This window comes from Bos grunniens, chromosome 5 (assembly GCF_055505025.1).
Source record: "Bos grunniens cultivar Pamir isolate PY7600 chromosome 5, Bosgru_T2T1.0, whole genome shotgun sequence".
Classification (NCBI taxonomy): domain Eukaryota; kingdom Metazoa; phylum Chordata; class Mammalia; order Artiodactyla; family Bovidae; genus Bos; species Bos grunniens.
In genome coordinates this window covers 15,431,049-15,458,521 of record NC_141169.1, presented here as the reverse complement: position 1 = coordinate 15,458,521, position 27,473 = coordinate 15,431,049, and the positions used below count along the sequence as shown (strand labels likewise).

At 36.6% G+C, this 27,473-nt stretch overlaps 1 protein-coding gene across 4 annotated transcripts in view; it reads right to left on the bottom strand.

Moving 5' to 3' along the window:
• The window catches only part of LRRIQ1 (leucine rich repeats and IQ motif containing 1), a 236,041-nt gene that overhangs the window by 207,640 nt on the left and 928 nt on the right, over positions 1 to 27,473 (bottom strand). For all 4 annotated transcript variants that reach the window (XM_086403705.1, XM_086403709.1, XM_086403708.1 and 1 more), the window contains exons 2-8: positions 25,275 to 25,419; positions 22,070 to 22,181; positions 17,504 to 17,595; positions 16,195 to 16,312; positions 15,227 to 15,450; positions 6,751 to 6,825; positions 336 to 1,967 (exon numbers count right to left, since the gene is read on the bottom strand). In XM_086403705.1, the coding sequence (XP_086259831.1) occupies positions 336 to 1,967; positions 6,751 to 6,825; positions 15,227 to 15,450; positions 16,195 to 16,312; positions 17,504 to 17,595; positions 22,070 to 22,181; positions 25,275 to 25,418 (2,397 nt within the window). In that variant the 5' untranslated portion in view covers position 25,419. The remainder of the gene's footprint in view (positions 1 to 335; positions 1,968 to 6,750; positions 6,826 to 15,226; positions 15,451 to 16,194; positions 16,313 to 17,503; positions 17,596 to 22,069; positions 22,182 to 25,274; positions 25,420 to 27,473) is intronic.

The following is a 27,473-nucleotide window of genomic DNA, read 5'->3' as shown; positions in this document are numbered from 1 at the left end:
TTACCAGTAGGGAGAGGAAAGGGGGGAGTAAGTAAGTAAGTAAGCTACAAGGATATGTTGTACAATACAGGGAATATAACCAATATATTATAATAACCATAAATGGAGTATAACCTTTAAAAATTATGAGTTACTATATTGTACACCTGTAACCTTTTGTACATCAACTGGTGGGCTGCTGTCTGTGGGGTCGCATAGAGTTGGACACGACTGAAGCAACTTGGCAGCAGCAGCATACTTCGATTAAAAATAAAATCTGCCTTATATAAAGATTTTTGAAGTTACATTTTAGAGAACCAATTAAAATTCAGTATGTTAAAAGTATTATAAAATACCTGCTGTAAAGTATCCCAAGGACCACACTGAAGAATTTCTAGTGGATTCAAAGGGGGCATCGTGTTGACTGGGCATTTTATAATTCTCTTTCTTTTAACAATTTTCTTCTGTTGATTTTGCTTGAAAATTTCAAACCAGGGTTTAAATGATGTTATCCAAGCTAGCCTCTTTTCTTCAATAGAAGACAGAAGTGTTGGCTCTATAGAGCGGGCCACTATATTTTCACATTCAGCTGTATTTTCATGACATTCTTCTGGAATTTCTTGAATCTGAGACTTAAGAGAGTTTACTTCTTTAAAAACCAAACAGTTCTTTGCATTATAGCCACCCAAATCTTCACAAGGAGCATCTACAATATAGTTTTGCTTGTTTATTTTGCCTTCTACATTTATCATAGCATCATTAGTGTTAAAAACCAAGTCACTATTCAAAGCACTGCCTTTTGGGTTCTCCTCTGCTTCTTTAGATTTTAAGTCAATTTCTTCTTCTTGTAGTAATAATGTATTTCCCCCTATATCTTCAGATTTTTCTAATTTCAATGGTACTGGTTTTTGTTTCATTGAAATCACTGAAATTTCCTTTATATTATTTTCTTCATATAATGTTCCTAACTGTCCTGATATTTCTTTTTCTACTTTTTGCATCTTATTCTGTTGGTTATCATCAACTATTTTCTGTGATTCATTGTCTTTTACTTCATCAATTTCTTGATTGTTTCCTAGTATTATTTGGGTTTCTTGTCTCATAGTCTCATTTATGGAAGGTTTCAAGACTTCCTCGTTGTGTACTTGAGACTGTAATTCTTGCGACTGGAACTGTTCTCTGACATCTTCTTTTAGATGCAGGTTTTCCAGTTGGTTTTTTTGATCTCTGTTTTCATAATTCCTTTTTTGCTTGACGAATTCTTCTGAACATTGTACTGCTAGGTTCTCTTTTTTTTCTTCCACTTTAAATACTGCCAAAATTGCTTGGCTTGACATAGATTCTTTTAATTGCACTTGGACTGATTCTTTCAATACAAGCTCTCTATCTACATTTTTTCTCTTATCTGACTCTTCAGCTAACCAAGGGGAAGCATCTTCCCACATTTTTAACTTTCCATCCCCTAGCCTTTTGGCTCCAACATCCTTATTCTTTGATGTATCCTCAATAGATAAATGTTTGGCATGATATTCTCCCTTCTTTAATGCTCTACTTATTATTAGCTGTTTTCTTGTAGCTTCTCTCAATATCAATTTTTCCATCTTTAATAGTTGCTCCCTTTCTTGTCTCAGGATGTTCTTTTTTCCCATATATTCCTTTTCTCTCCTTTTCCTTCCCTCTTGCATCTGCTTTTCTATCTCTTCTTCTATTCTTTGTTTCTCCTCTAATCTTTTCCGTTTTTCTTCTTCTATCTGTCGTATTTTTGCTTCCTTTTCCTTCCACTCTTGTGCTTTCTTTTTCTTACTTTCTATTTGTTCCTTTATGATTGGGCCATATTTTTGGTAGGCCACAAATGCTTTATATTTAGCTTGAATTTTTACAGCTGCATTATGCTGCAGTTTTGACAAACGCATTTTTTCTTTTTCCTGTAGGTCTTTGAATTTTGTTCTTTCTTCTTCCACTTGTAAATGTAAGTTTCTAATAAATTCCTAAAATAAAGTAAGATATATAGTAGTTAGCATATGCTAAATGTGAAATATTACTAAAGTATCATATGTAATATAGATTAAAACAAATACTGAAACTGAAATCATAATAAAATCAATAGAAAATTTACTTAGAGGAACTAAAGTAATTTATTTAAAAGGGCATATTGATTTTTTAAAATATTTAGGAGCTTCTATCAATTTAGTAAGCTGATACTCTAATATTAAGACTGTACTTGAAATTGGGGAATTGAGGAATTCTTTGACGATAGAAAGCATATGCAGTCAGAAGGACATAGAGAAAAGGCAAGAAAAGCCAAAATCTAAAATTTGTGTAGGAGAAAAGGACTTCAAACTTTATAAGACGGGTGTTCTGATAAAACAGACCCCTAGAGTGAGCAGCACAGGGACTGCAGAAACGGAATGATTTTTAAGTTATAGTATAAGGAAGGTGAGGTAGTAGATACACATTAGTCTAGTCATATATCTTATCCTGTCTATTAGGAGAGCTGATAAGCCCATAAAGCACTAAGTGAAGTAATCCAGAGTTGGGTGAGAATATCATTGTCACTAAACTCCTAAAACAGAAGTAAACAGATCAACAAAATTGGGCAAATATGCCGGGAGCCGGCTGAGGAGCTCTGCCCGTGGCAAAGGTCACGAGGAAGGAGTCTCGGCATACGCAAAGGCAAGATCGAGCCTCAGGAGTCCCCCTGGAAATTCTCGAGCATCTATCCCCAAAACCAGAGTCTGCCTACTTTCTGCTTTGTGCTTTCACCTACACCTCTGACTTTACGGGTGGCTGTCCCCCACTACCTCTCTCTGAAAAAAGAGTTAACTTACAGCTCCAGTTAATAATTCCTGGGTGTGACAGTGTTTCAACCTACAAACTCCTTTGGAAGTCCTCTAGCCTGCCTGAATAGGTTTTTCCGGCCAATTGTGATTGTTCAGAGCCTCCCAACTGTGAGAGGCATGAGATGTTCTAAACTGTCTAAATACAGATTCCTTTGAGCAGTTAAAAGATTGATTAGAAATTGTATTGGTGAAGGGTTTTTCACTTGTTGGGCCAATGTTTGCTGCTAAGTCTCCATATCCCTTACCTGCTGTGTCCCTGGCAGTGTATTGATTAATATAATTGGTGTAAGTAGTAGCTTTAATGTTTGTAACCTGGGACCCTTGAGTTAATTCTTTTTCTTGTTATAGCCCACCACACCTTTGCTCTGTAGGAATGCAACTTTATCTAATGCTTTTGGAGGGTGGTGCCTGACTAATCACCTTTAGAGAAAAATAAGTTTTCTGAAGAAAGGGTCTTAAAATGTTAACAGGCCTCCGGGCCAGAAGATGATGCAAATCACCTAAGCTTTTGCATATGATAAGATTGCAGGAAGAAAGCCTGGCTTACTGCATGACTCTACCCCTTCCCCCATTATCCTCTATGCATAACTTAAGGTATAAAACTACTTTGGAAAATAAAGTGCGGGCCTTGTTCACCGAAACTTGGTCTCCCCATGTCGTTCTTTCTCTCACCTTCTGGCTGAATTATTCAGCCTCTTTTCTCCACTGAATTTCCTCACTGAGCTATCCTTATTTCAGCCTCATTTCTCCACTCAATTTCCTCACTGAGCTATCCTTATTTAACCACTCTTTATATCTTTAATTAACATTTGAATAAGCTGTTGTTTCCTGATCACCGTAGCCATCTCCCCTTCGAATTCCCTGGATCCACGGGGCTGGACCCCAGCACAAATATTTAGAAAAACTAACACAAATGATGTGAAGTGACAAAAATGCTTCAATAAGCAAAAGGAAGGTCCAATTTCTGAGAAAACTATTTAAGTAAAAGCTAAAGATATGTTTAAGAAAAAATGTTTAAATAAGAATCTCATATAAAAAATGAAATGCAAGTGCCCAAATAAAAATATATGACTCACTCAAACAAACAAAAATCATGATAAAATTGTTGAATAGCTAAATACCTAAACAAAACTTCAAAATTAGATGTTTCCCAAAACAATATACAAAACACAAAGTTATGAAATATACGACATTCAGGTGTAAAGGCAATCAACACAGAAACTTCAACATGTGACTAACTGGAGTTCCAAAATAAAAAAACTGAGAAAAACTGAAGAGAAGAGAATCATAGAAAAATGTTTTCTAAACCAAAAACAAAGGCCTTCAGATGAGTCCATTTCACACACACACACACACACACACTCACACTCACACTCACACACACACAATGATGGCTCATATAGTAAACACTAACAATATTTCAGAACACTAAGGAATATAAGCTCTATGAAGGCAGGGATTATTTCTGTTTTATTCACTGCTGTATCCTGAGTACTCATAGAGAGGTACCTACCTGGCACACAGTAGAAAACCAGCAAATATGTGTGGATGAATGCAAAAAGTGAAAAATCTTAAAGCTTCAAAAGAACTTAGTAAACGAGCATCAGATTTGCGATCAAAGACGGCACGTGCTTTGTGTTTGCTTAGTCGCTCAATCATGTCTGACTCTTTTGAGACACTATGGACTGTAGCCCACCAGGTTCCTCTGTGCTTGGGGATTCTCCAGGTAAGAATACTGGAGTGGGTTGCCAAGGCCTCCTCCAGGGGATCTGCCCAACCCAAGATTGAACCCAGGTCTCCCATGTTGCAGGTGGATTCTTTACCAGCTGAGCCACAGGGGAAGCCCAGAGATGGCATGTACAAAAATAAACATGTAATGGAGTTATATCTTTAAATTGCTAAAACTAAATTGTAATAAACCTCCATTCTGCATCCAAGAAAACTAATCATTCAGTTTTAAAAGCAAAATAAAAACATTTTCAATTGTGCAAACATTGAGAAAATTTCCTGTCCAAAAGTATACTTTTGACAAGTGTTTAGCTGTATACTCCAAGAAAGGAAAACTGAGTCCAGAAAGCAGAGGAAGACTGAGGATTCAAAGAACACTAATCAGAGAGAGCAAGGAGATCAAGCCAGTCCATCCTAAAGGAAATCAACCCTAAATAAGGACTGATGATGAGGACGAAGCTCCAATACTTTGGCCACCTGACATGAAGAGTCAACTCATTGGACAAGACCCTGATGCTGGGAAAGATTGAGGGCAGGAGAAGGGAGCAACTGAGGATGAGATGGTCGGATGGCATCATCGACTCGATGGACATTAGTTTGAGCAAACTCAAAGAGATAGTAAAGGACAGGGAAGCCTTGCGCGCTGCAGTCCAGGGGGTCGCAAAGAGTTGGACACGGCTAAGCGACTGATGGAACAACAATGATCAAAGAAACCCTTAACACTTAGCACTTAGGTTTTTTACTCTGTCGTCGTCTTTCCATCATTTCATGTAAGGATGAACATCAGCTGCCAGTTTACTGTTGCTCCTTTTTAGGTAATGAGCCTTTTCCTTGGCTGATTTTAAGATCTTCCCTCCTTATCTTGAATTTTAATAGTTACACTATTCAATCCCCAGGTGTGATTTTCTTTGTATTGATTCAACTTGGGGATCTTTACTCATCTTTAAATGTTCAAGTTGAATTTTCTAAAACAATTTGAAACCATTCAACTATTATCTCTTTACCCAAAGGTTCTGCCCCATTCTCTCCTTTCCTTCCAAATTACTATTATACACATTTTTAATATTTTCATTGTGTATCACATATTTCTTATTCTCTTTTCTGTTTTTCCCATTTTTGTCCTCTCTGTGCTTACATTCGGACATTTTCTATTGACTTCCCTTTAGCTTCAGTAATGTTCTCATCTGTTTTGTCAAATCTAATGTTAAATTTATCCACTGAAATTTTACTTTTTTACACTGAACTATTCAAGTCTAGAATATATACTTTGTGCTGCTGTGTTGTGCTAAGTTGCTTCAGTTGTGTCCAACTCTTTGTGACCCTATAGACTATAGCCCACCAGGCTCCTTGGTCCATGGAATTCTCCAGAGAATACTGGAGAGAGCTGCCAAGCCCTCCTCCAGGGGAAGAATATATACTTGGTGTTACATTAAAGATTCTAATTTTCTTTTTGTATCTCCTGTTTATTTTGCTGCTATATAATAATTACGGGAATTTCATGGCTCTCCTAACGCCAACGTTTGGATTACCTGTGAGTCACTGTTGTCATTTTTTTCTTGTCATTCATATTGAATCTCCGTCCTCACATGCCTAACCAACCGTTTTATTTAGAGATGGATAGGATATGCCTACTTTTTCAGGAATGTGTTTATATAAACTTTAAAAAGACTTGGAAAAATACAAAGAAAGGTAATATTTTTAACTACATTACAGAATTATGGGAAATTTTATCTACTTTTTATTTGCAATTACTTAAAATAATCTTATATAAAAACTGCAGTGTAAATTAGTTAAAAATAATAAATGTGTCATCTTAAACTTAAAGGGATACTTAACACATTCAATTAGTTGCATTAAAGAAATGCAGTAACCTTTCATAACAATCCTAAATCATAATGAAATAACAGTATGTTTCCTCATACATAATGTTTCCTCAAACATAACAGTATGCTTCCTCAAACTTTAGAAGAAATTTTACATTTACAGTTTTACATAGACACATTCAATAATTGAACCAGTTTACCTTCCGTGTCAGGATATTTCATTTCAAGGAGAGTTTCTAGTGACTAAGTATTTTTAAAACTTGAGTAAATTAAATCCTATACCAACGGACAATATTATTTTAAAATATTCACTCCAAGCATAGCAATTTATTTCAAATGGAGAATGATTATTGTGCTGCTTACAAACAATAAATACATACCGCATGCTGTTTAAATCTCTCCTTCCATATTTTCTCCTCTTTATGAAGTTCATCATTCATCTTGTCCTGTTCTTGCTGAACATATGATAATATTGAAATATGATATTCAAATATAAAAAATATTATGTTTATCTGTATGAGTCTTACAACATATATTAGTAAACAATGGTTAAAGATAATAACTCACCCAATGGCCCCCAGTTATTAGTACTGGAATAACAATTTTAATCCCAACTTAAAATATCATAAAATGATATCTAGGTTTCCTATTAGCACATGAAGGTATCTGTAATCTTGGGAAGCTGTTTTATTAATTTGAGTATATTTATTCACATAATAAAATGCACTAGCTAGAAATACTCCTGGATAATGCAAAAATTACAAATGATAATGTATGTTAAGATGGGTTTTGCATTATAGATTTTTTTTCTCTCCAAACTATTTAATTCACATAATAAATCATCTCAGAGGGTAACTGTTTTCTTTCATTAACTCATTATTAGCATCTATTTTGTTAAGGCTCTGAAAAATAAACAAAGGTCAGTAAAATATAATCCCCTTCCTCAAAAACTTTACCTTTAGTAATTCTAATATGTTATCATATGTTTACACACTACCCCAAATTTAGCAGAATAAGTTAATCACAAGATAAGAACTATAAGGATTACAGTAGGAAGAGATATAATAATTAGAGGATTATGAAAGGTTCATACAAAAGATTGCTTTTGAAATGATTCGGCTTTTAAGAGATTAAACATTTGAGGCATTTATTAAAAAGTTTTTGAACTAGGAAAATGATTACAACTCAGTTTTAGGAAAATTATAAGGTTACATTTGATAGCAGTCAGTAAAGAATATGCCGGCAATTCAGGAGACCTGGGCTCGAACCCTGGATGGGAAGATCCCCTGGAGAAGGAAATGGCAACCCACTCCAGTATTCTTGCCTGGATAATCCCATGGACAGAGGAGCCTGGCAGGCTACAGTCTACGGGGTCACAAGAGTTGGACATGACTTAACAACTAAACCAACACATTTAATAAGTAAGGCAAGGAAACACTAAGGGGATCAGTGAAGTAGGTATTACAGAAGTCCATGAGAGAATCAGTGAGGGCCTTCTACAGATGAGGTCACAGGAGTCAGAAGAGATGCAAACACAATGCAAATATGAAACTGCCACCAACTGCCAACTGACTGAATCAAAGGAAGTGGGAAAAGTTCTTTGGAAATTATCTCATATGAGCTGTGGGAAATTTTAATGGCATTTAAGCATGGAAATAACATTTTTTTTGGAAAATAATTATCCTTCTGACTGCACTACTGTGCATGAGTTTCCAGAATACAAGACCAAAAGTAGGTCAATTAGAGAGTATAGCAAATATTCCAAGCTAGACATTAGGACATCCTGAACTATGGGGCAGCAGTAGACATATGGATGAGACAGTGGATAATGAACTATTAGAAGGATAGGACCATAAAAGAGAGAGAAGAGTCAGAAATGGTACTCAACTTTTTAGCTTAGTCTATGATGAGAGCATGCTGCTAAGTCACTTCAGTCATGTCCGACTCTATGTGACCCCATAGACAGCAGCCCACCAGGCCCCGCCGTCCCTGGGATTCTCCAGGCGAGAACACTGGAGTGGGTTGCCATTTCCTTCTCCAATGCATGAAAGTGAAAAGTGAAAGTGAAGTCGCTCAGTCATGTCCAACTCTAGCGACCCCATGGACTGCAGCCTACCAGGCTCCTCTGTCCGTGGGATTTTCTAGGTAAAAGTACTGGAGTGGGGTGCCATTGCCTTCTCCGATGATGAGAGGATAGCTCATCAAAATAATGACTAACGACCAACAGAGGAAGAGCACGACTCAGAAAGACAATGTATTCAGTTTTAGATCCACTAAGTTCTGAGTATAACAGTTGTGTAGTTCACTTTATTTTATAACTATGGATTTGGTTCTGAACAGCCATTGCTGTGTTTGAGACTATCACAAGAGAAAATACATGGAGTAAGAAAAGAAAGAGCAAAAGATGGAATCCGGGGTAGGACACATTCAGGGAGAAGGAGAAAAAAATTAACCTAAAAACAGATACCAAGGAAAAATGCCCAAGTATGTAAGAAGACAATCAAGGTAGTGTGGTCCCACAGAAGTAAAGGGAAAATGAAATGGTCAACAGATTTTTACTGGCATAAAAAGGAAAAGAGGCAAAAATAAATACTGACTGGTGGCTCAGATGGTAGAGCATCTTCCTGCAATGCGGGAGACCCAGGTTGGATCCCTGGGTTGAGAAGATCCTTTAGAGAAGGAAATGGCAACCCACTCCAGTACTCTTGCCTGGAAAACCTCATGGATAGAGGAGCCCTGATAGGCTACAGTCCATGTGGTTGCAAAAAGCTGGACACTACTGAGTAACTTCACTAGGACCTGTGAGTATGGTTCTAGAAGTGATTGTATTTTTCTCAAAGTCAGCTTAGAAGATGACGTTTTGTTTTGTTTTGTTTTTGTCAAAAGCAATTTAATTCACTGGGATGGAGGTGGAAGGCAGCTACAAGGTTTAGATTTGAATGAAAGATGAGGAAATGGATTGAGTACAAATAACTACTCCTTAAGAAGCCTGTCTATGATAAGTAAAGCTAAAGAGCAGCTAAAGAAAGATATTTAAACAACAGTGATCTGAGTTTTCTGTTTTGTTTTATTTCTAGGACAGGTGAAAATTGAACATGAGTATAAGCAGTAAGAAAGGAGGAAGTTGTCAGAGTATTTTAACACATAGGAAAAAGTAAAAGTAACCTGGAAAATGATAGAATATAGAGCAAAGCATGAAAAGTTGGCCTTTGGTAGAAGAAGCCTCTCTTACGGAGATAAGAGCAAAGGCAAAAAATAAAGCTAAAAAGGTGACCACAAAAATTAACGTTAACCAGATGTGGGATTGGGGAAGGAAATGGCAACCCGCTCCAGTATTCTTGCCTGGAGAATCCCAGGGATGGAGGAGCCTGATGGGCTGCCGTCTATGGGGTCGCACAGAGTTGGACACGACTGAAGCAACTCAGCAGTTAGCAGATGTGGGATTAGAAAGAAAAAGAAGTTAGTAATTGATGCAAAAATGTGATCGGTTACTAATAACAAGGAAAAAGGAGTTGGGTAGAACTCTTAAGGAAAGAAATTTATAATAGCAGTTTTAGAAAATGGAAGAAGCTAACAAAGACACAGGTGAGAATTACTGAGTATGTAAATTATCTATTTAGAAGCCATCACTATAAAATTATGGAATGATCCCCGTGGAAAACTTTGAAGCTCCAAGGTAAAACAAAGCACACATTTGGAAACTCATTAATCTACTAATGTCATATGTATTTTTAAATCATAAATTTATGATAAAGTACAAATTGCGTTCAAAAACTAAGTTATAATTCTTTAAGGGTAAGGCCCTGGCGTTAAATTTCTTTTGTAACATCAAGCCTGTAGCTGAAAGTTTTGCCCTTGAAGTAGTCAGTAAATTTTTGTTACAAAACAAACTAAAAATGGCAATGAAAACAGAATTTAAAAATTAGCTGTTTTTGAGGGAAGGCGCCAAGATGGCGGAGGAGTAGGACGCGGAAAACACTTTCTCCCCCACAAATTCATCAAAAGAGCATTTAAACGTCGAGTAAATTCCACAAAACAACTTCTGAATGCCAGCAGAGGACATCAGGCACCCAGAAAAGCAACCCAACTCCTTGAAAGGAGGTAGGAAAAAATATTAAAGACAATAAAAGAGACAAAAGAGGGAGAGACAGAGTTCCGTCCCGAGGAGGGAGTCTTAAAAAGAGAGAAGTTTCCAAACACCAGGAAACCTTCTCACTGCCGAATCCGTGCCGAGCTTTGGAAGCACAGAGGGCAACATAACAGGGAGAAAAAATAAATAAACAATTAAAACTCGAAGACTGCGAGCCCTACGGTAACTCCCCCAGCGGAGAAGCAGCGCAGACGCCTGCATCCGCCATTAGCAAGCGGGGGCTGGGCAGGGAGGCACGGCGCGGGCTGCATCGCTGAGAGTAAGAATCTGGCCTGAATACCCTGAGCACTATCTGAGCGAAATAATTTGGGCTAGCAAACCAGACTGTGGGATATCTACCACGCGAAAAGCCAGCCCTAACCTAAGACACCGCCAGCCCGCGCACGGAACAAAGGACTAAACAGAGATAGCCGGCTACAGACCTTCCCCCTCCGGTGACAGGCAGCCAGAGCCGGAGGGGGGCAATCGCAGCCCCAGAGAGACATTATCTATAAAACTGGCTTCTTTGCTAACTAAAACTTATTGGGGGTCTGGACGGTCAACATCTGCCTGAGAAGGTGCACCGGTTTTTACACCCAGATAACCGAGTGGCGGGGAGGCGATAAGTCGCAGCATTGGCGCTCGCCAAACACCTCATCACCTGAGCTGCTCGGACCTGGGAAGAGCACAAAACGCAGGCCCAACTGAGTCTCCGCCTCTGAGGACTACCTGAGTGCCTGAACCTGAGCGGCTTGGACCTGGGAGGTGCATGCAACCCAGGGCCAGCCTCGGATTGTTCCCGGCGGAACAACCTACAGCCTGAGCAGTGTGGGCAGGGAGGCTACACGCGCCGTGAGCGGGGGCAGACCCAGTGTGGCTGAGGCACTGTGAGCGCACGCCAGTGTCATTTGTTTGCAGCATCCCTCCCTCCCTCCCCACAGCGCGACTGAACAAAGAGAAGAAATACAGCTCCACCCACCAGAACACCAACACAAGCTTCCCTAACCAGGAAACCTTGACAAGCCACCTCTACATACCCACACACAGCGAGGAAACGCCACAATAAAGAGAACTCCACAAACTGCCAGAATACAGAAAGGACTCCCAAACTCAGCAATTTAAACAAGATGAAGAGACAGAGGAATACTCAGCAGATAAAGGAACAGGATAAATGCCCAACCAAACCAAACAAAAGAGGAAGAGATAGGGAATCTACCTGATACAGAATTCCAAATAATGATAGTGAAATTGATCCAAAATCTTGAAATTAAAATGGAATCACAGATAAATAGCCTAGAGACAAGGATTGAGAAGATGCAAGAAAGGTTTAACAAGGACCTAGAAGAAATAAAAGAGAGTCAATATATAATGAATAATGCAATAAATGAAATTAAAAACACTCTGGAGGCAACAAATAGTAGAATAACAGAGGCAGAAGATAGGATTAGTGAATTAGAAGATAGAATGGTAGAAATAAATGAATCAGAGAGGATAAAAGAAAAACGAATTAAAAGAAATGAGGACAATTTCAGAGACCTCCAGGACAATATTAAACGCTACAACATTCGAATCATAGGGGTTCCAGAAGAAGAAGACAAAAAGAAAGACCATGAGAAAATACTTGAGGAGATAATAGTTGAAAACTTCCCTAAAATGGGGAAGGAAATAATCACCCAAGTCCAAGAAACCCAGAGAGTCCCAAACAGGATAAACCCAAGGAGAAACACCCCAAGACACATATTAATCAAATTAACAAAGATCAAACACAAAGAACAAATATTAAAAGCAGCAAGGGAAAAACAACAAATAACACACAAGGGAATTCCCATAAGGATAACAGCTGATCTTTCAATAGAAACTCTTCAAGCCAGGAGGGAATGGCAAGACATACTTAAAATGATGAAAGAAAATAACCTACAGCCCAGATTATTGTACCCAGCAAGGATCTCATTCAAGTATGAAGGAGAAATCAAAAGCTTTTCAGACAAGCAAAAGCTGAGAGAATTTTGCACCACCAAACCAGCTCTCCAACAAATACTAAAGGATATTCTCTAGACAGGAAACACAAAAATGGTGTATAAACTCGAACCCAAAACAATAAAGTAAATGGCAACGGGATCATACTTATCAGTAATTACCTTAAACGTAAATGGGTTGAATGCCCCAACCAAAAGACAAAGACTGGCTGAATGGATACAAAAACAAGACCCCTACATATGTTGTCTACAAGAGACCCACCTCAAAACAGGGGACACATACAGACTGAAAGTGAAGGGCTGGAAAAAGATTTTCCATGCAAATAGGGACCAAAAGAAAGCAGGAGTCACAATACTCGTATCAGATAAATTAGACTTTAAAACAAAGGCTGTGAAAAGAGACAAAGAAGGTCACTACATAATGATCAAAGGATCAATCCAAGAAGAAGATATAACAATTATAAATATATATCCACCCAACATGGGAGCACCGCAGTATGTAAGACAAATGCTAACAAGTATGAAAGGAGAAATTAACAATAACACAATAATAGTGGGAGACTTTAATACCCCACTCACACCTATGGATAGATCAACTAAACAGAAAATTAACAAGGAAAAAAAAAAAAAAAAACAAAGAGTCAGATATGACTGAAGTGACTCAGCATGATTAGAATCTGTGAGGTCAGTCAGAGTTTCTCTTCGATGATGGTGATGAAGCAGTATGTCCTGAAACTGATTATTGGACCAGAAACACACTTAATGAAGTCCTTCTTGGGGTCTATTGCCTTTTTTCATCATGAAGGGTAGTTAGAGAGTTTGTACAACTCAGCTCATCACTCATCATTATAATATGTACCAGAGAGTTTCATCCAAATAATGTTAGCTACCATGATGTGAAATTAGATATGAAATAAATAGTGCCACCACCCTCTTCTCCATTTATTCTTCTTAAGATATGGATTCCAATAACTCTTGCAGAGTACTGAGTGCCTTTAGTATATGCAGCCAGGCCAACTTCCATTTGAATATACATAGCTGATTTAGCATCTTATTGGTACATAATTTAAACCTTTGTTTACATGTATACAAGGTCCAACTATTTCTGTGGCTTTCAGAAATTAAGAGTATGATAACACTGTGCTCACATGAATGAAATTTACAGGTTGTAGTAGCCACTTCACATATAAGCAGAAATTAATTATGATACTTTTTCTAAAGCAAAGCAAACCTCCATGGAGTCAATATAAAAAAATTAAAACTATAATATATTTTTCATTAATAGTATATGATATCTCAGAAAGACATATATTAAAAAAGAGAAACAGATGAAAGAAAGAAGAAAGTTTAAAAGACTTATTTTGATCATGTGACCTTATAGCCTCAATCAGGAAAGATGTCATGTCAAGAATTCTATTTTGGCATTGTCCTGTTTTGTATCTTGGGAAAAAATTCTACAATTCCTTAACTATTAGGGAAAGAACTGTGAAATATAAAAAAAAAAAAAAAAGGAAATGTGATTATGTTCCCATACATTTTTTGAATCATAAATATAATCAATATGCTATTTGTATGTATTTGAGTGGATAATGTTATCTTTTTATTTTAATTTGCATTATTTTTTCCATATATTTGTAGACGAATTGTACTTATTTTTCTATGGAAAAAAAAATTAGCTGTTTTTTAGAAAATATCACTAACAATCAATAGCAGTGATACATTTTGCCACAAGCCAGGAAACACTACTCCAATAATCTACATTGTATTAACTTCTATTCTGGAACGGGAAAAAAATAGCTTCTGACTTTTGAAAATAATTAATCTGGTCTGTGGAAAGGAAAATATGAACTAAAAGGAAGCTAAAGATTTGTAGCTTACTATTAGTAAAAGCCATGGACAAGCTGGTTCTGCAATATTATCATTGTTTTTAATGTATTCACTTTCCACCTAATTCAGAAATGCAATGTACTCAACATGGGAGGCCAGGATACCCTGAACTGCCTATGTGACGACACGCTAACGTTCTGTACATGGAAGACTCAAAACTAGTAAGTTGGGAGTAATTCATAAGCTACATTAGTAATGCAAAGCAGATGTAAGTCCTGCCTGTTATCTACACAGTCTAAGGATCCTGGTGGTCCACAAGTGAGTCCCCCAAATCCACCAGTTTCTCAAGATGCCACTACCGTGGCCTCAGGATGTGGACCACCTGAGGAGCAGCTGGGAGAAAACACAAAGGAAAACAACACAGAACTCCCTTATTCCAAAAATGTTCTAGTCCCAGAAATTAGCTCATTTATGGGAATGCAGCACAACTATTACCTACATGCCTGAACCACTTTAACCAAATACGTTTTACATAATTGCTAGATATCAGACTACAGAGTAAGGACATTTTGTGATGGAGAAAATTCTGTTGCCTTTTTCTATGATTAGAAGGGTATAGAAAAGCAACAATTTATGTTGTAAATGTCAGCTTTTTTAGGACAGTCTTTGAAACTTTATAGACTCTGGGGGACCTCAAAATCCAAAGCAGTACTTTAAATTACAACGAATTTCATGGAAAATAAGCAAGGGGTCCATGTTAATATTGTTAATTCCCAGTGAGCTGCTTTGATTATTAGGACTAATTAAAACCCATAGAATGGAGCTCGAGCTACACCATAATCCAAAACCTCAGTACTGTTCAGGAGTTACTGATTCAAAAAAAAAAAAAAAAAATGAATGAAAAATAAAAATAAGAAAACTTACCTTCTGAATATTCTCTAATTTCTTCTTTTCAACTTCAAATTGTTTCATCCAACAATGTCTTTTTTCTTCTTCTTCTTGAAACTGCTTTTCTTCTTTGTCCCTCTGAACTTTGAGAGTTTCTTTCTCTTGGTCTTCTAATTCTTTCTGTTTGTCTTGCCAAGCCTCAAAGGACTGCCGACATCTTTCTTCCACTTCACGGTATCCAAAATTTATATCAGCATCATCTGTATTCATGAAGAGAAAAAAAATTTAAATCAAACCAGTCAAAGCTCATCCAATATAAAATTTAAAAGTAATTTCAAAATAAAGAAATAATGTCAATATATCACCAAAGTGAAAGCGACAATGTGCTAATGTGCAAAATACATGTAAACTCCATTGCAGTCAATAAAGAAATCATATAACTTGTCGAACTATTCCAGAAAACGATGTGTGTGTATCTGTGTGTGTGTGCACATGCATGCATTCATGTGTGTAGTTAAGAGATACATATGGAACATAGTTAGACACTTAAAAAATGCAGGTCTGGGTACATCTATTGCAGTCAGCTCTATATGTGGAAAATTTTCAAATATACTTATATAAAGTTAAATTTAAAGTGAAGGTCGTTCAGTCGTGTCCAACTCTTTGTGACCCCGTGGACTGTATAGTCCATGGAATTCTCTAGGCCAGAATACTGGAGTGGGTACCTTTCCCTTCTCCAGCAGATCTTCCAAACCCAGGGATCAAACCCAGGTCTCTCGCATTGCAGATGGATTCTTTACCAGCTGAGCCACAATGAAGTTAATTTAGGAGTCATTTGAAAAAACTATGAAACATAATTAAATAACCATAATAAGTGTACAGTATTTTTCAAATACCATGACTGTTTTCTTCTAAATGGCAGAAGAAAACTGTTCAAGGTTTTTAGATAATTAAAGTGAATCACATTAAAACAATCAAAAATATCATCAGGCAAGTTAGTCTACCTGGCAAATCACGTTCGTCCACCAGCAAATCACAAAGCTCAGACTCCAGAACCAAATCAGGACTGCCACAGTGAGTTCTACTTCTTAGAAATTCTTCTTTTTCTATTTCAGATAACATCTAAGAGGTTAAAGAAAGTCCCAATGATTAAAGGAAAACAAAACAGAGAGTAAAGTTATCATTTCAATAATGTATTAAGTATTTACACACACATATCTAGAAAATTATTTACTTCAAATTGCTCTCAAATACAATTCTATAGCACATTGATAATTATTCTTTTATGGTGGAGAAAAATGCTTTTCCCAGGGAAGCAAATTGTATTTTACCCTCCTTATGTATTTCAGAATTCTAATTGCTTTCTAATATTTACTTGCAATATTTGAAATTAACCTGCTTGACACTCATGTCCAAATGTTTCTATTAATATGTGTTTTCCTCCTAACACCTTTTTATATTTCTTTTCTGCAGCAATTGCACATATACACAAATTGCTAACATATTCAATATGTTTTAAAAACAATTTTTTCTAATTTACCTTGAAATATATACAAGTTATAATTTTGATTCATACTTTTCCATAATTAGACTTCCACCATACTCCAGCTTAAAAGGTACAGGATATCTATTCCAATGAAGTAGCAATATAATTCAAAATTAATATATCAGGACTGAGTGTTACCAAAAAATAGAGTAAGAAACATACATATAAGTAATTTTCAAATTCTGCTCACCTCAAAAAGAGCAAGAATACAGTTAGGTAAAATTAGAGTTATGTAAAATGAGTAATAAAAATGAACAAGATGCTGAGCGTGTGGAAGAGACTTTCTCTGAAATACGTTTCCAGGAGTTTTACCCCCAAATCCTAGGCTTTTCTTTACTCTCATTTCTTTACAGATGTTTTTATTTTACCTTAAAAAAAAAGAAGACGACATTCTACATTTAAAGTTTCTACAGGGTATTTTAAGACTCCACTGAATCATACTCCATTCTTAGGCAAGGTAACAATATTAGAGTATATTTCATGGTTTTCCTTGGATTTTTTAGGTAAAAACTACTATTCAATATAGTTATGCTGGTCTTATTTACATTAAATTTCCAAGTATTGCTGGCTTAAATCACCATTTCTAATATTTTAAAGACTGTAATTTTCATTGTTTTATATTCTATGCCAGAAGAGAAAATAAAACCAACAATTCTTTGCTTAAAATAATCTAATTTTTAAGACCGTGAACTTTAAATCCTATGTGAGATGAAAAGGAAAATTTCTAACTATAAAATATTGAGCACTTTCAGTCAAACAACATATACCTTTACTAATTGTTCTGGATCTTCTTTACACTCAGTTGGTAATTCTATCCTTAAATGCATATGATTATTAGAAACTCCTCCATAACCACAGCCTATAAAGAGAAAGAAGTTATAACATTTTTAAATACTAAAGCGAGATACAACATGTTAAAATCCCAAACTATTTTATCATCCTTTAATCTTAAATTCTTTATCATAGGATAATCTTGATCAAAGCAATAGAAAAATGCTGAAGAACCAAGAACAGAGGAAATCTGTAATCTTTATTCAAAAATAAAAGCAACAGATTTTTACACCACTCTTATCACCTTTCATATTCTAGAGCTGAAGTTCACTTTCCAGGTATACAGAATAATGCTGTGTTTAATATCACAATAACGCCTTGACTAGAAATCGACAAAGGTTCAAGTCTGTCTGCCACAAACAACACAATCTTGCACAAGATACTGAAAATGCTTTAATAAAAGTCTTCATTTAAAACATTATAATGACTAACATGTTCATGAAAGAAACTTTCATTCCCAATTTTGTGAGGTTTTGTTGAATTTTAGTGTCTTTTTATCATCTGTAAGAGGTAGTTATGTTTCTTTTTCTTGTTCAATTAGCTTGTTTTATTCCTTGGTTGTAAAGTATTTTTTACAGATGACCATTCTGCCAATTAACTGACCATTCACAAGTGTTTTGACCAGTATTATAGATTTTCTTTTTCAACACCCATTCACAATCTCTCTGGCATGTTTTCCTATGTGAGAAGCTGAAAAGCAAAAAAAAAAACCAAAACATTCTCCAGATTCCTTTGAAGGTATGTTTCTGAGGTTGATTTAGATTCTGCCAATTGACATATTTGTGCAATTCTTTATTTTCATAAAAATATTATGTGTGAAGAAAGGCAGAGAGAGATACTTTCATTTTTCTGGCTCAGACTATGATAGAGGGAGCTTTGGGTTGGAGATAGGAGTGTATAGAAGAGGATTAATATCTCTGAATTTCTTCATTTTATCAGCAGCTCCTCCTACAGCACAGTTTCAGTGTGCATGCATGTATTTTTTCCTACACTTTAGATATTCAACATAGAATCTGATTTTTCCAGTTCTATTAACAATTCTGTTATTTATTAGAGTTACTATTAATAGCCTCCAAAGATGTTAGTCCTACACTTCCTGGTATGCATACCCTGTGTATTCCCCTCCCGCACAGAATCTGTGCTGACCCTGTGTAACCATCAGGATGTAGTAAAGATGTTGCATGACTTTGGAGAATGTCATCTGAAGCTTTACAAGGTACCACCTTAGTCTCTTAATAATTTATTCATGCGATACTCTTTCTCAAAATCCAGGTGCCATGCAAGCTGCAGAGAGAGACCACATGTAGGTGCCTCCTCCAGCTGACAGCCTCAAATGAATTCGCAGCCAACAAATTCCATCAACTGCAAGCCATGTCAGTAAGCCATCTTAGAATTCCATTCCAGGAAAGACTTCAGATGACTGTGACCCCAAACAACACCTGACGGTCAATGTGTAAGAAATCCAAGCAAGAACTACATGGCTAAGCCCAGTGAACCTGCAGAACTATACAAAGATAACAACAAACTGTTATTTTAAAACTCTAAGTTATATGCAGAGTACATCATGAGAAACGCTGGGCTGGAAGAAACACAAGCTGGAATCAACATTGATGGGAGAAATATCAGTAACCTTAGATATGCAGATGACACCAACCTTATGACAGAAAGTGAAGAGGAGCTAAAGAGCCTCTTGATGAAAGTGAAAGAGGAGAGTGAAAAAGTTGGCTTAAAGCTCAACATTCAGAAAACGAAGATCATGGCATCTGGTCTCATCACTTCATGGAAAATAGATGGGGAAACAGTGGAAACAATGTCAGACTTTATGTTTTTGGGCTCCAAAATCACTACAGATGGTGACTGCAGCCATGAAATTAAAAGACGCTTACTCCTTGGAAGGAAAGTTATGACCAACCTAGACAGCATATTGAAAAGCAGAGACATTACTTTGCCAACAAAGGTCCGTCTAGTCAAGGCTATGGTTTTTCCAGTGGTCATGTATGGATGTGAGAGTTGGACTGTGAAGAAAGCTGAGTGCCGAAGAATTGATGCTTTTGAACTGTGGTGTTGGAGAAGACTCTTGAGAGTCCCTTGGACTGCAAGGAGATCCAACCAGTCCATTCTGAAGAAGATCAGCCCTGGGATTTCTTTGGAAGGAATGATGCTAAAGCTGAAACTCCAGTACTTTGGCCACCTCATGCGAAGAGTTGACTCATTGGAAAAGACTCTGATGCTGGGAGGGATTGGGGGCAAGAGGAGAAGGGGACGAAGAGGATGAGATGGCTGGATGGCATCACTGACTCGATGGACGTGAGTCTGAGTGAATTCAAGGAGCTGGTGATGGACAGGGAGGCCTGGCGTGCTGTGATTCATGGGGTCGCAAAGAGTCTGATACGACTGAGCGACTGAACTGAACTGAAGCTTGTTTTACACAAATACCCCTAAACCTTACTACTTAAAGTAGCTAAAATAGTTTTTGTATACAACTGACAGCTTTCATCAATACATCCATATTTACAAATAATATTAGCCTCTAGTTTCTCTTATGTATGTGTATGCTATGCTTACACAGTTTTGTATCTAAAATGTGCAGTTTTTGATGAATGAAATATAATCTGCAGATTTTCTACTCCTTGATGAACTGGAACAGTTCAATTACAAAATTATCCTAGTTACTACTGACATTTGAGAAGAAACCTCTTTCTACCTTCTTGCCAAATTACTGATTTCAGCATGTTTTCTGATTTTTCAAGCAATTTTGATAATTTGAATTTTCTTGGAAAATTAGTCTATTCATTGAGACTATCAAACCTACTTGTTAGAGCTATACACATGAGATCTTATAACTTTCTAAACCACTGCTATGACTTTAGTTCCTATAATCTTTCATGTAACTAATTTTTCTATATTTCCTTTGATTTTTACATAATCAGGTTCTATACTTGCCAATATATTTAAAATAAATTTTCATTTTATAAACCTTAGTAAATATAAATAAGCAAATTACTAAAATCTACCATAACTTGACAATAATCACTGCTAAAATCTAAAAGGGTCTGCATTTAAGAAGTCTTTACAAATTCTTTCACACAGGTACTCAGAACAAAAATCTTGGAGCCAATTTCCTCTTTTCCTTTCATATCAATCCATCAATAAATATTTTTGGTTCTTTCTACTTAAAAATGTTTTCTAGAATATGACCATTTTCACCATTTGCTATCATCTCTAACCATCCTGCTGTAATAGTCTTGTAGACTCTTGCTACCTCAAGGCATCTTCACTACACAGTTTCCAGAATGACTGCCTCAAAATACATCATACTCTGTCACTCCTTTCTGAAAAACCTTCATATACTCAGAGCAGAATCCAAAGTCCACACTTTGGATTTATAAGAGTCTTGTATATCTGACCCTTTCTTTGCTTGAATATAACCACAAAGGCTGACTGTTCTCTGGACACATTAAGCCCACTGAGTGTGCCTTGGCCTTTACAAGTCCCTCTTTCTGGAACACCAGCTCTCTAGATAGCTATGTGACTCACTTCTTCACCAGCATATCCCACGTGGCTTACTATCTCATTTCAGACACTACTTAAATATCACTTCCTCAGAGATGCCTCCCCTGACTTCACATATCTAAAATAGCAAAATTCAATCTCTATCCCCTTATCTTGAAATCCTCCCTTCAGAGAATTATCATTGTTGAAATATCATGTGTTTACTTATTATCTGTCTCCCAACATGGGAACACTAGAAGAACAGAGCAAGATCTTGGCCTGTTTTGTTCTCTGCTGTATTCTCAGTGGCTACAACAGGTCCTTTCACACACTAATATTTTTGGTATAAACAACTGTGAATATCCACATAATTTATACCAATATAAGCATAAATTACATTGAATTTTATAATAACTATTATAGTATACCATAAAACTTATGTTATTAAAATTGTCTTTGTTTTTTTTTAAAGAGTATATATATTGTTAGACACACCAAGACACACACAACAAGACACACCTGTTGAACATTTAAATTGTTGCCATTTTTCATTATAAACTAAGCTAGGATTACTTCTAGTTAAATCTTTGTTCATTCTATTATTCTTACAATAACTGAAAGATATAAATTTGCTCAGTTGAGGCAAATAAAGGTTGTGAGGATTTTATATAAATTGTATTTTCTCCAAAAATACATATAAACTGATAATTCTACAACAGTCCCACACTTGAGTTCCTTTGACATAAAGTAACAGAATGTCTGGATTTAATTAGGACTAGTAAAACAAATTATTAGAGACTAGTATTTATTGGAGATATAAGGAAGGTAGTAATTAAAACAGATGTGTGAACTAAATTGAACAGACCAATATACTATAGAGATTTTATTAGAGATAAATGCACACACCTGTATATGAGAAGAAATAACTTCAAGCAGCTTAATTTTCTAAATTATAAACTATTCATACTTACAGAAAACTTATCTACCAAGCAGATGAAAACTGTACTTACTTAAAACATCAGTATCCTCCAAGTCCTGAAGAATGAGCTCTTCAGCAGTTTTACTCTTATTCTTTATGATGTTAATATAGTGAAGAACCGACTCAGGTAGCTCATCCGAATCCTAAAAATGTGAAGAATAAAAGGAACTGTAAAATTATTTGCTAAAACTATGCTTCAAAATCTGTTTTGAAATGCCAAAATTTTGACCAAAATGTGCGAATGAGGTAAAAGAGCCTCATATTAAAAGCATAGTCCAAAGAAACACGTTTGGTTAAAGTTTGCTTTTAATTTTCAGATGGCTATAAATTGCACCCATGATTCTGTTGGAACTCATCCCCAAATGAATAATTTCAGAACTTCTGTCTTATTTAAGTTAGCTATGGATAAAAAGACATACTAAAATATTATTTTTTTCCTAAAGTATTATGTAGGTTATTGCAATCCTAATTAAAAATCAAAGTATAATTATTTCAAGAAACTTGACAAATGTTGTTTTCTTGGGAAAAAAAGCTTAGTTGAAAACAGTTGATGCAGCAAAGCTACTGAAGGAATTTGGCCCATTTTATACTTAAAAATATAAAACCAGAACAGGGCAAAAATTAACAGAATAATGGAGAAGAATAGATAACCCTGGATAGATTACATGAATATAACAACTAAGTATATACAGCAGATATGAAAAGTCAATTGGAAAAAGGTGGATTATTCCACAAGTGACACCAGGGATATTTGATAAATATTGCAGGGAAATTTTAATTAGATTTTCTTTTTATAATATAGCTAAAAATAAGTTTCCATTGGATTAAGAATTTTTATATAAAAGAATGAATCCATGAATAAGTTTTCTAGGTATATAAACACTGGAGGCAGAGACATTACTTTGCCAACAAAGGTTCGTCTAGTCAAGGCTATGGTTTTTCCAGTAGTCATGTATGGATATGAGCATTGGACTATAAAGAAAGCTAAGCACCGAAGAATTGATGCTTTTGAACTGTAGTGTTGGAGAAGACTCTTGAGAGTCCCTTGGATTGCAAGGAGATCCAACCAGTCTATCCTAAAGGAGGAGGACAGGGAGGCCTGGCATGCTGTGATTCATGGGGTTGAAAAGAGTCAGACACGACTCAGCGACTGAACTGAACTGAAACACTGGAGGAAATACACAAATGAATATATATTTGATTTCAAAAACATGTGACTATTTCTTTGATCTAAAGATTTCACATACATTTTGATTTTTATGCATGTCTAATCAAGCTGGTTTTAGAAAAGACAGAGGAACCAGAGATCAAATTGCTAACATCTGCTGGATCACGGAAAAAGGAAGGGAGTTCCAGAAAAACATCTATTTCTGATTTATTGACTATGCCAAAGCCTTTGATTATGTGGATCACAACAAACTGTGGAAAATTTTGAAAGAGATGGGAATACCAGACCACTTGACCTGCCTCTTGAGAAACCTGTATGCAGGTCAGGAAGCAACAGTTAGAACCGGACATGGAACAACAAACTGGTTTCAAATAGAAAAAGGAGTACGTCAAGGCTGTATATTGTCACCCTGCTTATTTAACTTATATGCAGAGTACATCATGAGAAACGCTACTCTGGAAGAAACAAGCTGGAATCAAGATTGGAGAAATATCAATAACCTCAGATATGCAGATGACACCACCCTTATGGCAGAAAGTGAAGAGGAACTAAAAAGCCTCTTGATGAAAGTGAAAGAGGAGACTGAAAAAGTTGGCTTAAAGCTCAACATTCAGAAAATGAAGATCATGGATCTGGTCCCATCACTTCATGGGAATTGGATGGGGAAACAGTGGAAACAGTGTCAGACTTTATTTTGGGGGGCTCCAAAATCACTGCAGATGGTGATTGCAGCCATGAAATTAAAAGATGCTTACTCCTTGGAAGGAAAGTTATAACCAACCTAGATAGCATATTCAAAAGCAGAGACATTACTTTGCCAACAAAGGTCCATCTAGTCAAGGCTATGGTTTGTCCTGTGGTCATGCATGGATGTGAGAGTTGGACTGTGAAGAAAGCTGAATGCCGAAGAATTGATGCTTTTGAACTGTGGTGGTGGAGAAGTCTCTTGAGAGTCCCTTGGACTGCAAGGAGATCCAACCAGTCCATTCTAAAGGAGATCAGTCCTGGGTGTTCTTTGGAAGGAATGATGCTAAAGCTGAAACTCCAGTACTTTGGCCACCTCATGCGAAGAGTTGACTCATTGGAAAAGACTCTGATGCTGGAAGGGATTGAGGGCAGGAGGAGAAGGGGATGACAGAGGATGAGATGGCTGGATGGCATCACCGACTCGATGGACATGAGTTTGGGTGAACTCCGGGAGTTGGTGATGGACAGGGAGGTCTGGTGTGCTGCAGTTCACGGGGTCGCAAAGAGTCGGACACGACTGACTGAACTGAACTGACCTGAACTGAATCACATAACAATATACTCATGATTAAGTAAAAATGCAGGATACCAATATCCTGTGTCTTCCCAGGATCAGTTGGTAGAGAATCTGCCTGCAATGCAGAAGACCTGGGTTTGATGCCTGGGTTGCAAAGATTGCCTGGAGAAGGGAATGGCTACCCACTCCACTTCTCTGGCCTGGCGAATTTCATGGCCTGGTGTGCTGCAATTCATGGGGTTGCAAAGAGTTGGACACGACTGATCTGGTCTGATAGTCCATGGGGTCACAAAGAGTGTAACAGGACTGAGTGACTTTCACTTTCACTTTCCCTGGGCTGGGTGGTAAAGAATCCACCTGCCAATGTAGGAGACATGGGTTCCATCCCTGGGTTGGGATGATCCCCTGGAGAGGGAAATGGCCATCCAATCCAGTATTCTTGCATGGGAAATCCCATGGACAGAACTCTGCAGTCCATGGCGTCACAAAATAGCTGGACATGACTTAGAGCTAAACAACAACATATATATATATACACACACACACACACACACACACCTATGCATAATTATATGAATAGTAAAATCTCAATTTTGTGAAAAAATGCACATGTATACATGTGAAATTATAGGTAATTTATCAATATACTTTTTATATTTAAATATCTACTAATATGCATTGTTTAAAGGTCACCCTAAGGGGGAAAAAATGAGTGGAGTATAAAAAACACACTGAGAAAAGTAGTATTTCTCCTAAAAAAGCTTACTTCAGTTAAAAATCTCAAAAGTACAACACAAAACTTACTGTGTCACTATTATCACTCTGGGTTTCTGATTTTGAATCACTATCAAAACCATATTTTTCCAAGGAAGAAATGCTGATTTTATCCAATTCAGCCTCTATTTCTTCGCTGAGCTTTATATCATCATCATCGTTGCCTTCCATCATCCTTCATAATAAAACACAGAACCATTTAGAGAAAACTGAAGAGGCTAAATACTAGTAAAAACTATAGGTTCTTTAATGTGCCACACCAATCCAACATTTTCTATGTAAAAATGCTTTAGTTTAACAAAGTTTTTTCACACCTTATTATGCCTATACTATATATTAAAGATGGAGAAAGAAATGGCAACCCACTCCGGTGCTCTTGCCTGGAGAATCCCATGGACAGAGGAGCCTGGTGGGCTACAATCCATGGGGTCAAGAAGAGTTGGACATGACTGAGTGACTTCACTTCTGCTTTTCACTTTCACGCATTGGAAAAGGAAATGGCAACCCACTCCAGTGTTCTTGCCTGGAGAATCCCAGGGACTATGGAGCCTGGTGGGCTGCCATCTATGGGGTCACACAGAGTTGGACAAGACTGAAGTGACTTAGCAGCAGCAGAAGCAGCATATATTAAAGAAAATTGCTTTCTCCCTATTTTCATCCATTATTTCTTTAGTGTTTGACTACAAAATGATCAAATTTAATAATACTCTTTAAATTTGCTAAAGGAAAAGTTATGTGGAATGGGTTTGGCTTACCTTCCTGAATCAAGAAACTTCATATTAAAATTCATTTTCATGGTAATAATTAATGGCAAAATAACTGTGAACAGCTTGAGTATTCAGAAATTAAAATACTTATAAGAGAACATCCTAAGTCTATATATGGGGACACATCTGGCTAGTTTGCACTCATTAAGTCAGAGTTGTCAATTCTACCAGATAGCCACAACAATGAAATAATGAACAATATATGATGTATAAGTTCAACACTCATTTCATTTAAATCTGTAGGCTTGTAATGGATAAAGGTCAAGCAGTACATTGCAGAATATCTTCATATCATCACTGTTAAGTACCGTCATTAGCTTCCATGTATATTAAGTACCTGTGACAAGCCAGGCACTAGTAGACACTTATGTGACTGATAATCTCTGGAGTAACTTCACAGATTAAAGGTCATTACAGTCATTGTATAGATGAGAAACCTAAGGTTGGAAGAGGTTAGTTAATTCCCCATAGCATCATGCTAAAAAGTAATGGGAGTAGGATCCTAATTCAGAGATTTTGAATCCAAAGTCAGTGCTTTTCCCACAATCCAAAGGTATCCAAACTTAGGCAAGCTCATTATCTGCCCAGCAATTTTTCCGAACAACCAGTAGACTTCAAATTGCAGATGGTAATCCATTCATGGATTAAGAAATTAATTTAGCAGTTTTTGGCCATCTAGATCAAATGATGGGACAGCATAGGAAAAGTTAGGGTAGGTCAGAAAAGAAACTATAAGTGTACTATATATACTAAAAGTAAAAATTGTTTAAAAAACTCTGCTTCAATTATAAGTACAGGTACATGTATGCATGTACATGTATCCCCTGGAGAAGGGAATGGCTACCCACTCCAGTTCTCTGGCCTGGAGAATTTCATGGACTGTATAGTCCATGGGGTCACAAAGAGTCTAACAGGACTGAGTGACTTTCACTTTCACTTTCCCTTGGCTGGGTGGTAAAGAATCCACATGAAATGCAATGCAAATTTTTGTTTTAATGTGGGTCTAAGTAAAAAAAAAAGTTTGAACAATCCTATACTAATCAGCTTTTATTTTCCAATTTTACTCATAACCACCTCCCTCCAAAACAAAGCCAGAACCAGTGCAAAATGCTACCCCACAATCTAACTTACTTAAAATTCAATTCAAAAGCTTTGAATGAATATAGGGAGAAAAACCTTCGCCAGGTGGAAAATTAGATTTTAAAAATGGCTATAAAGCAGAATTCAGAGATACACAAAACTTTATGTAGAAAGAAAGGCAGAAAAATAGGGTAAAGGAAAGAGACATTTCCATATGTCCATCTCAGCTCATCTACTGGCTCTTTAGATCAGTCCTGCCCAATTACATATTTGAGCAACATATTTGATTTAAATTTGCTAGTGGCAATTTTTTTTAAATATAAAAAGAAATAGTTGAATTTTTTAATAATATATATTAATTCAATCCATTATCCAAAATATT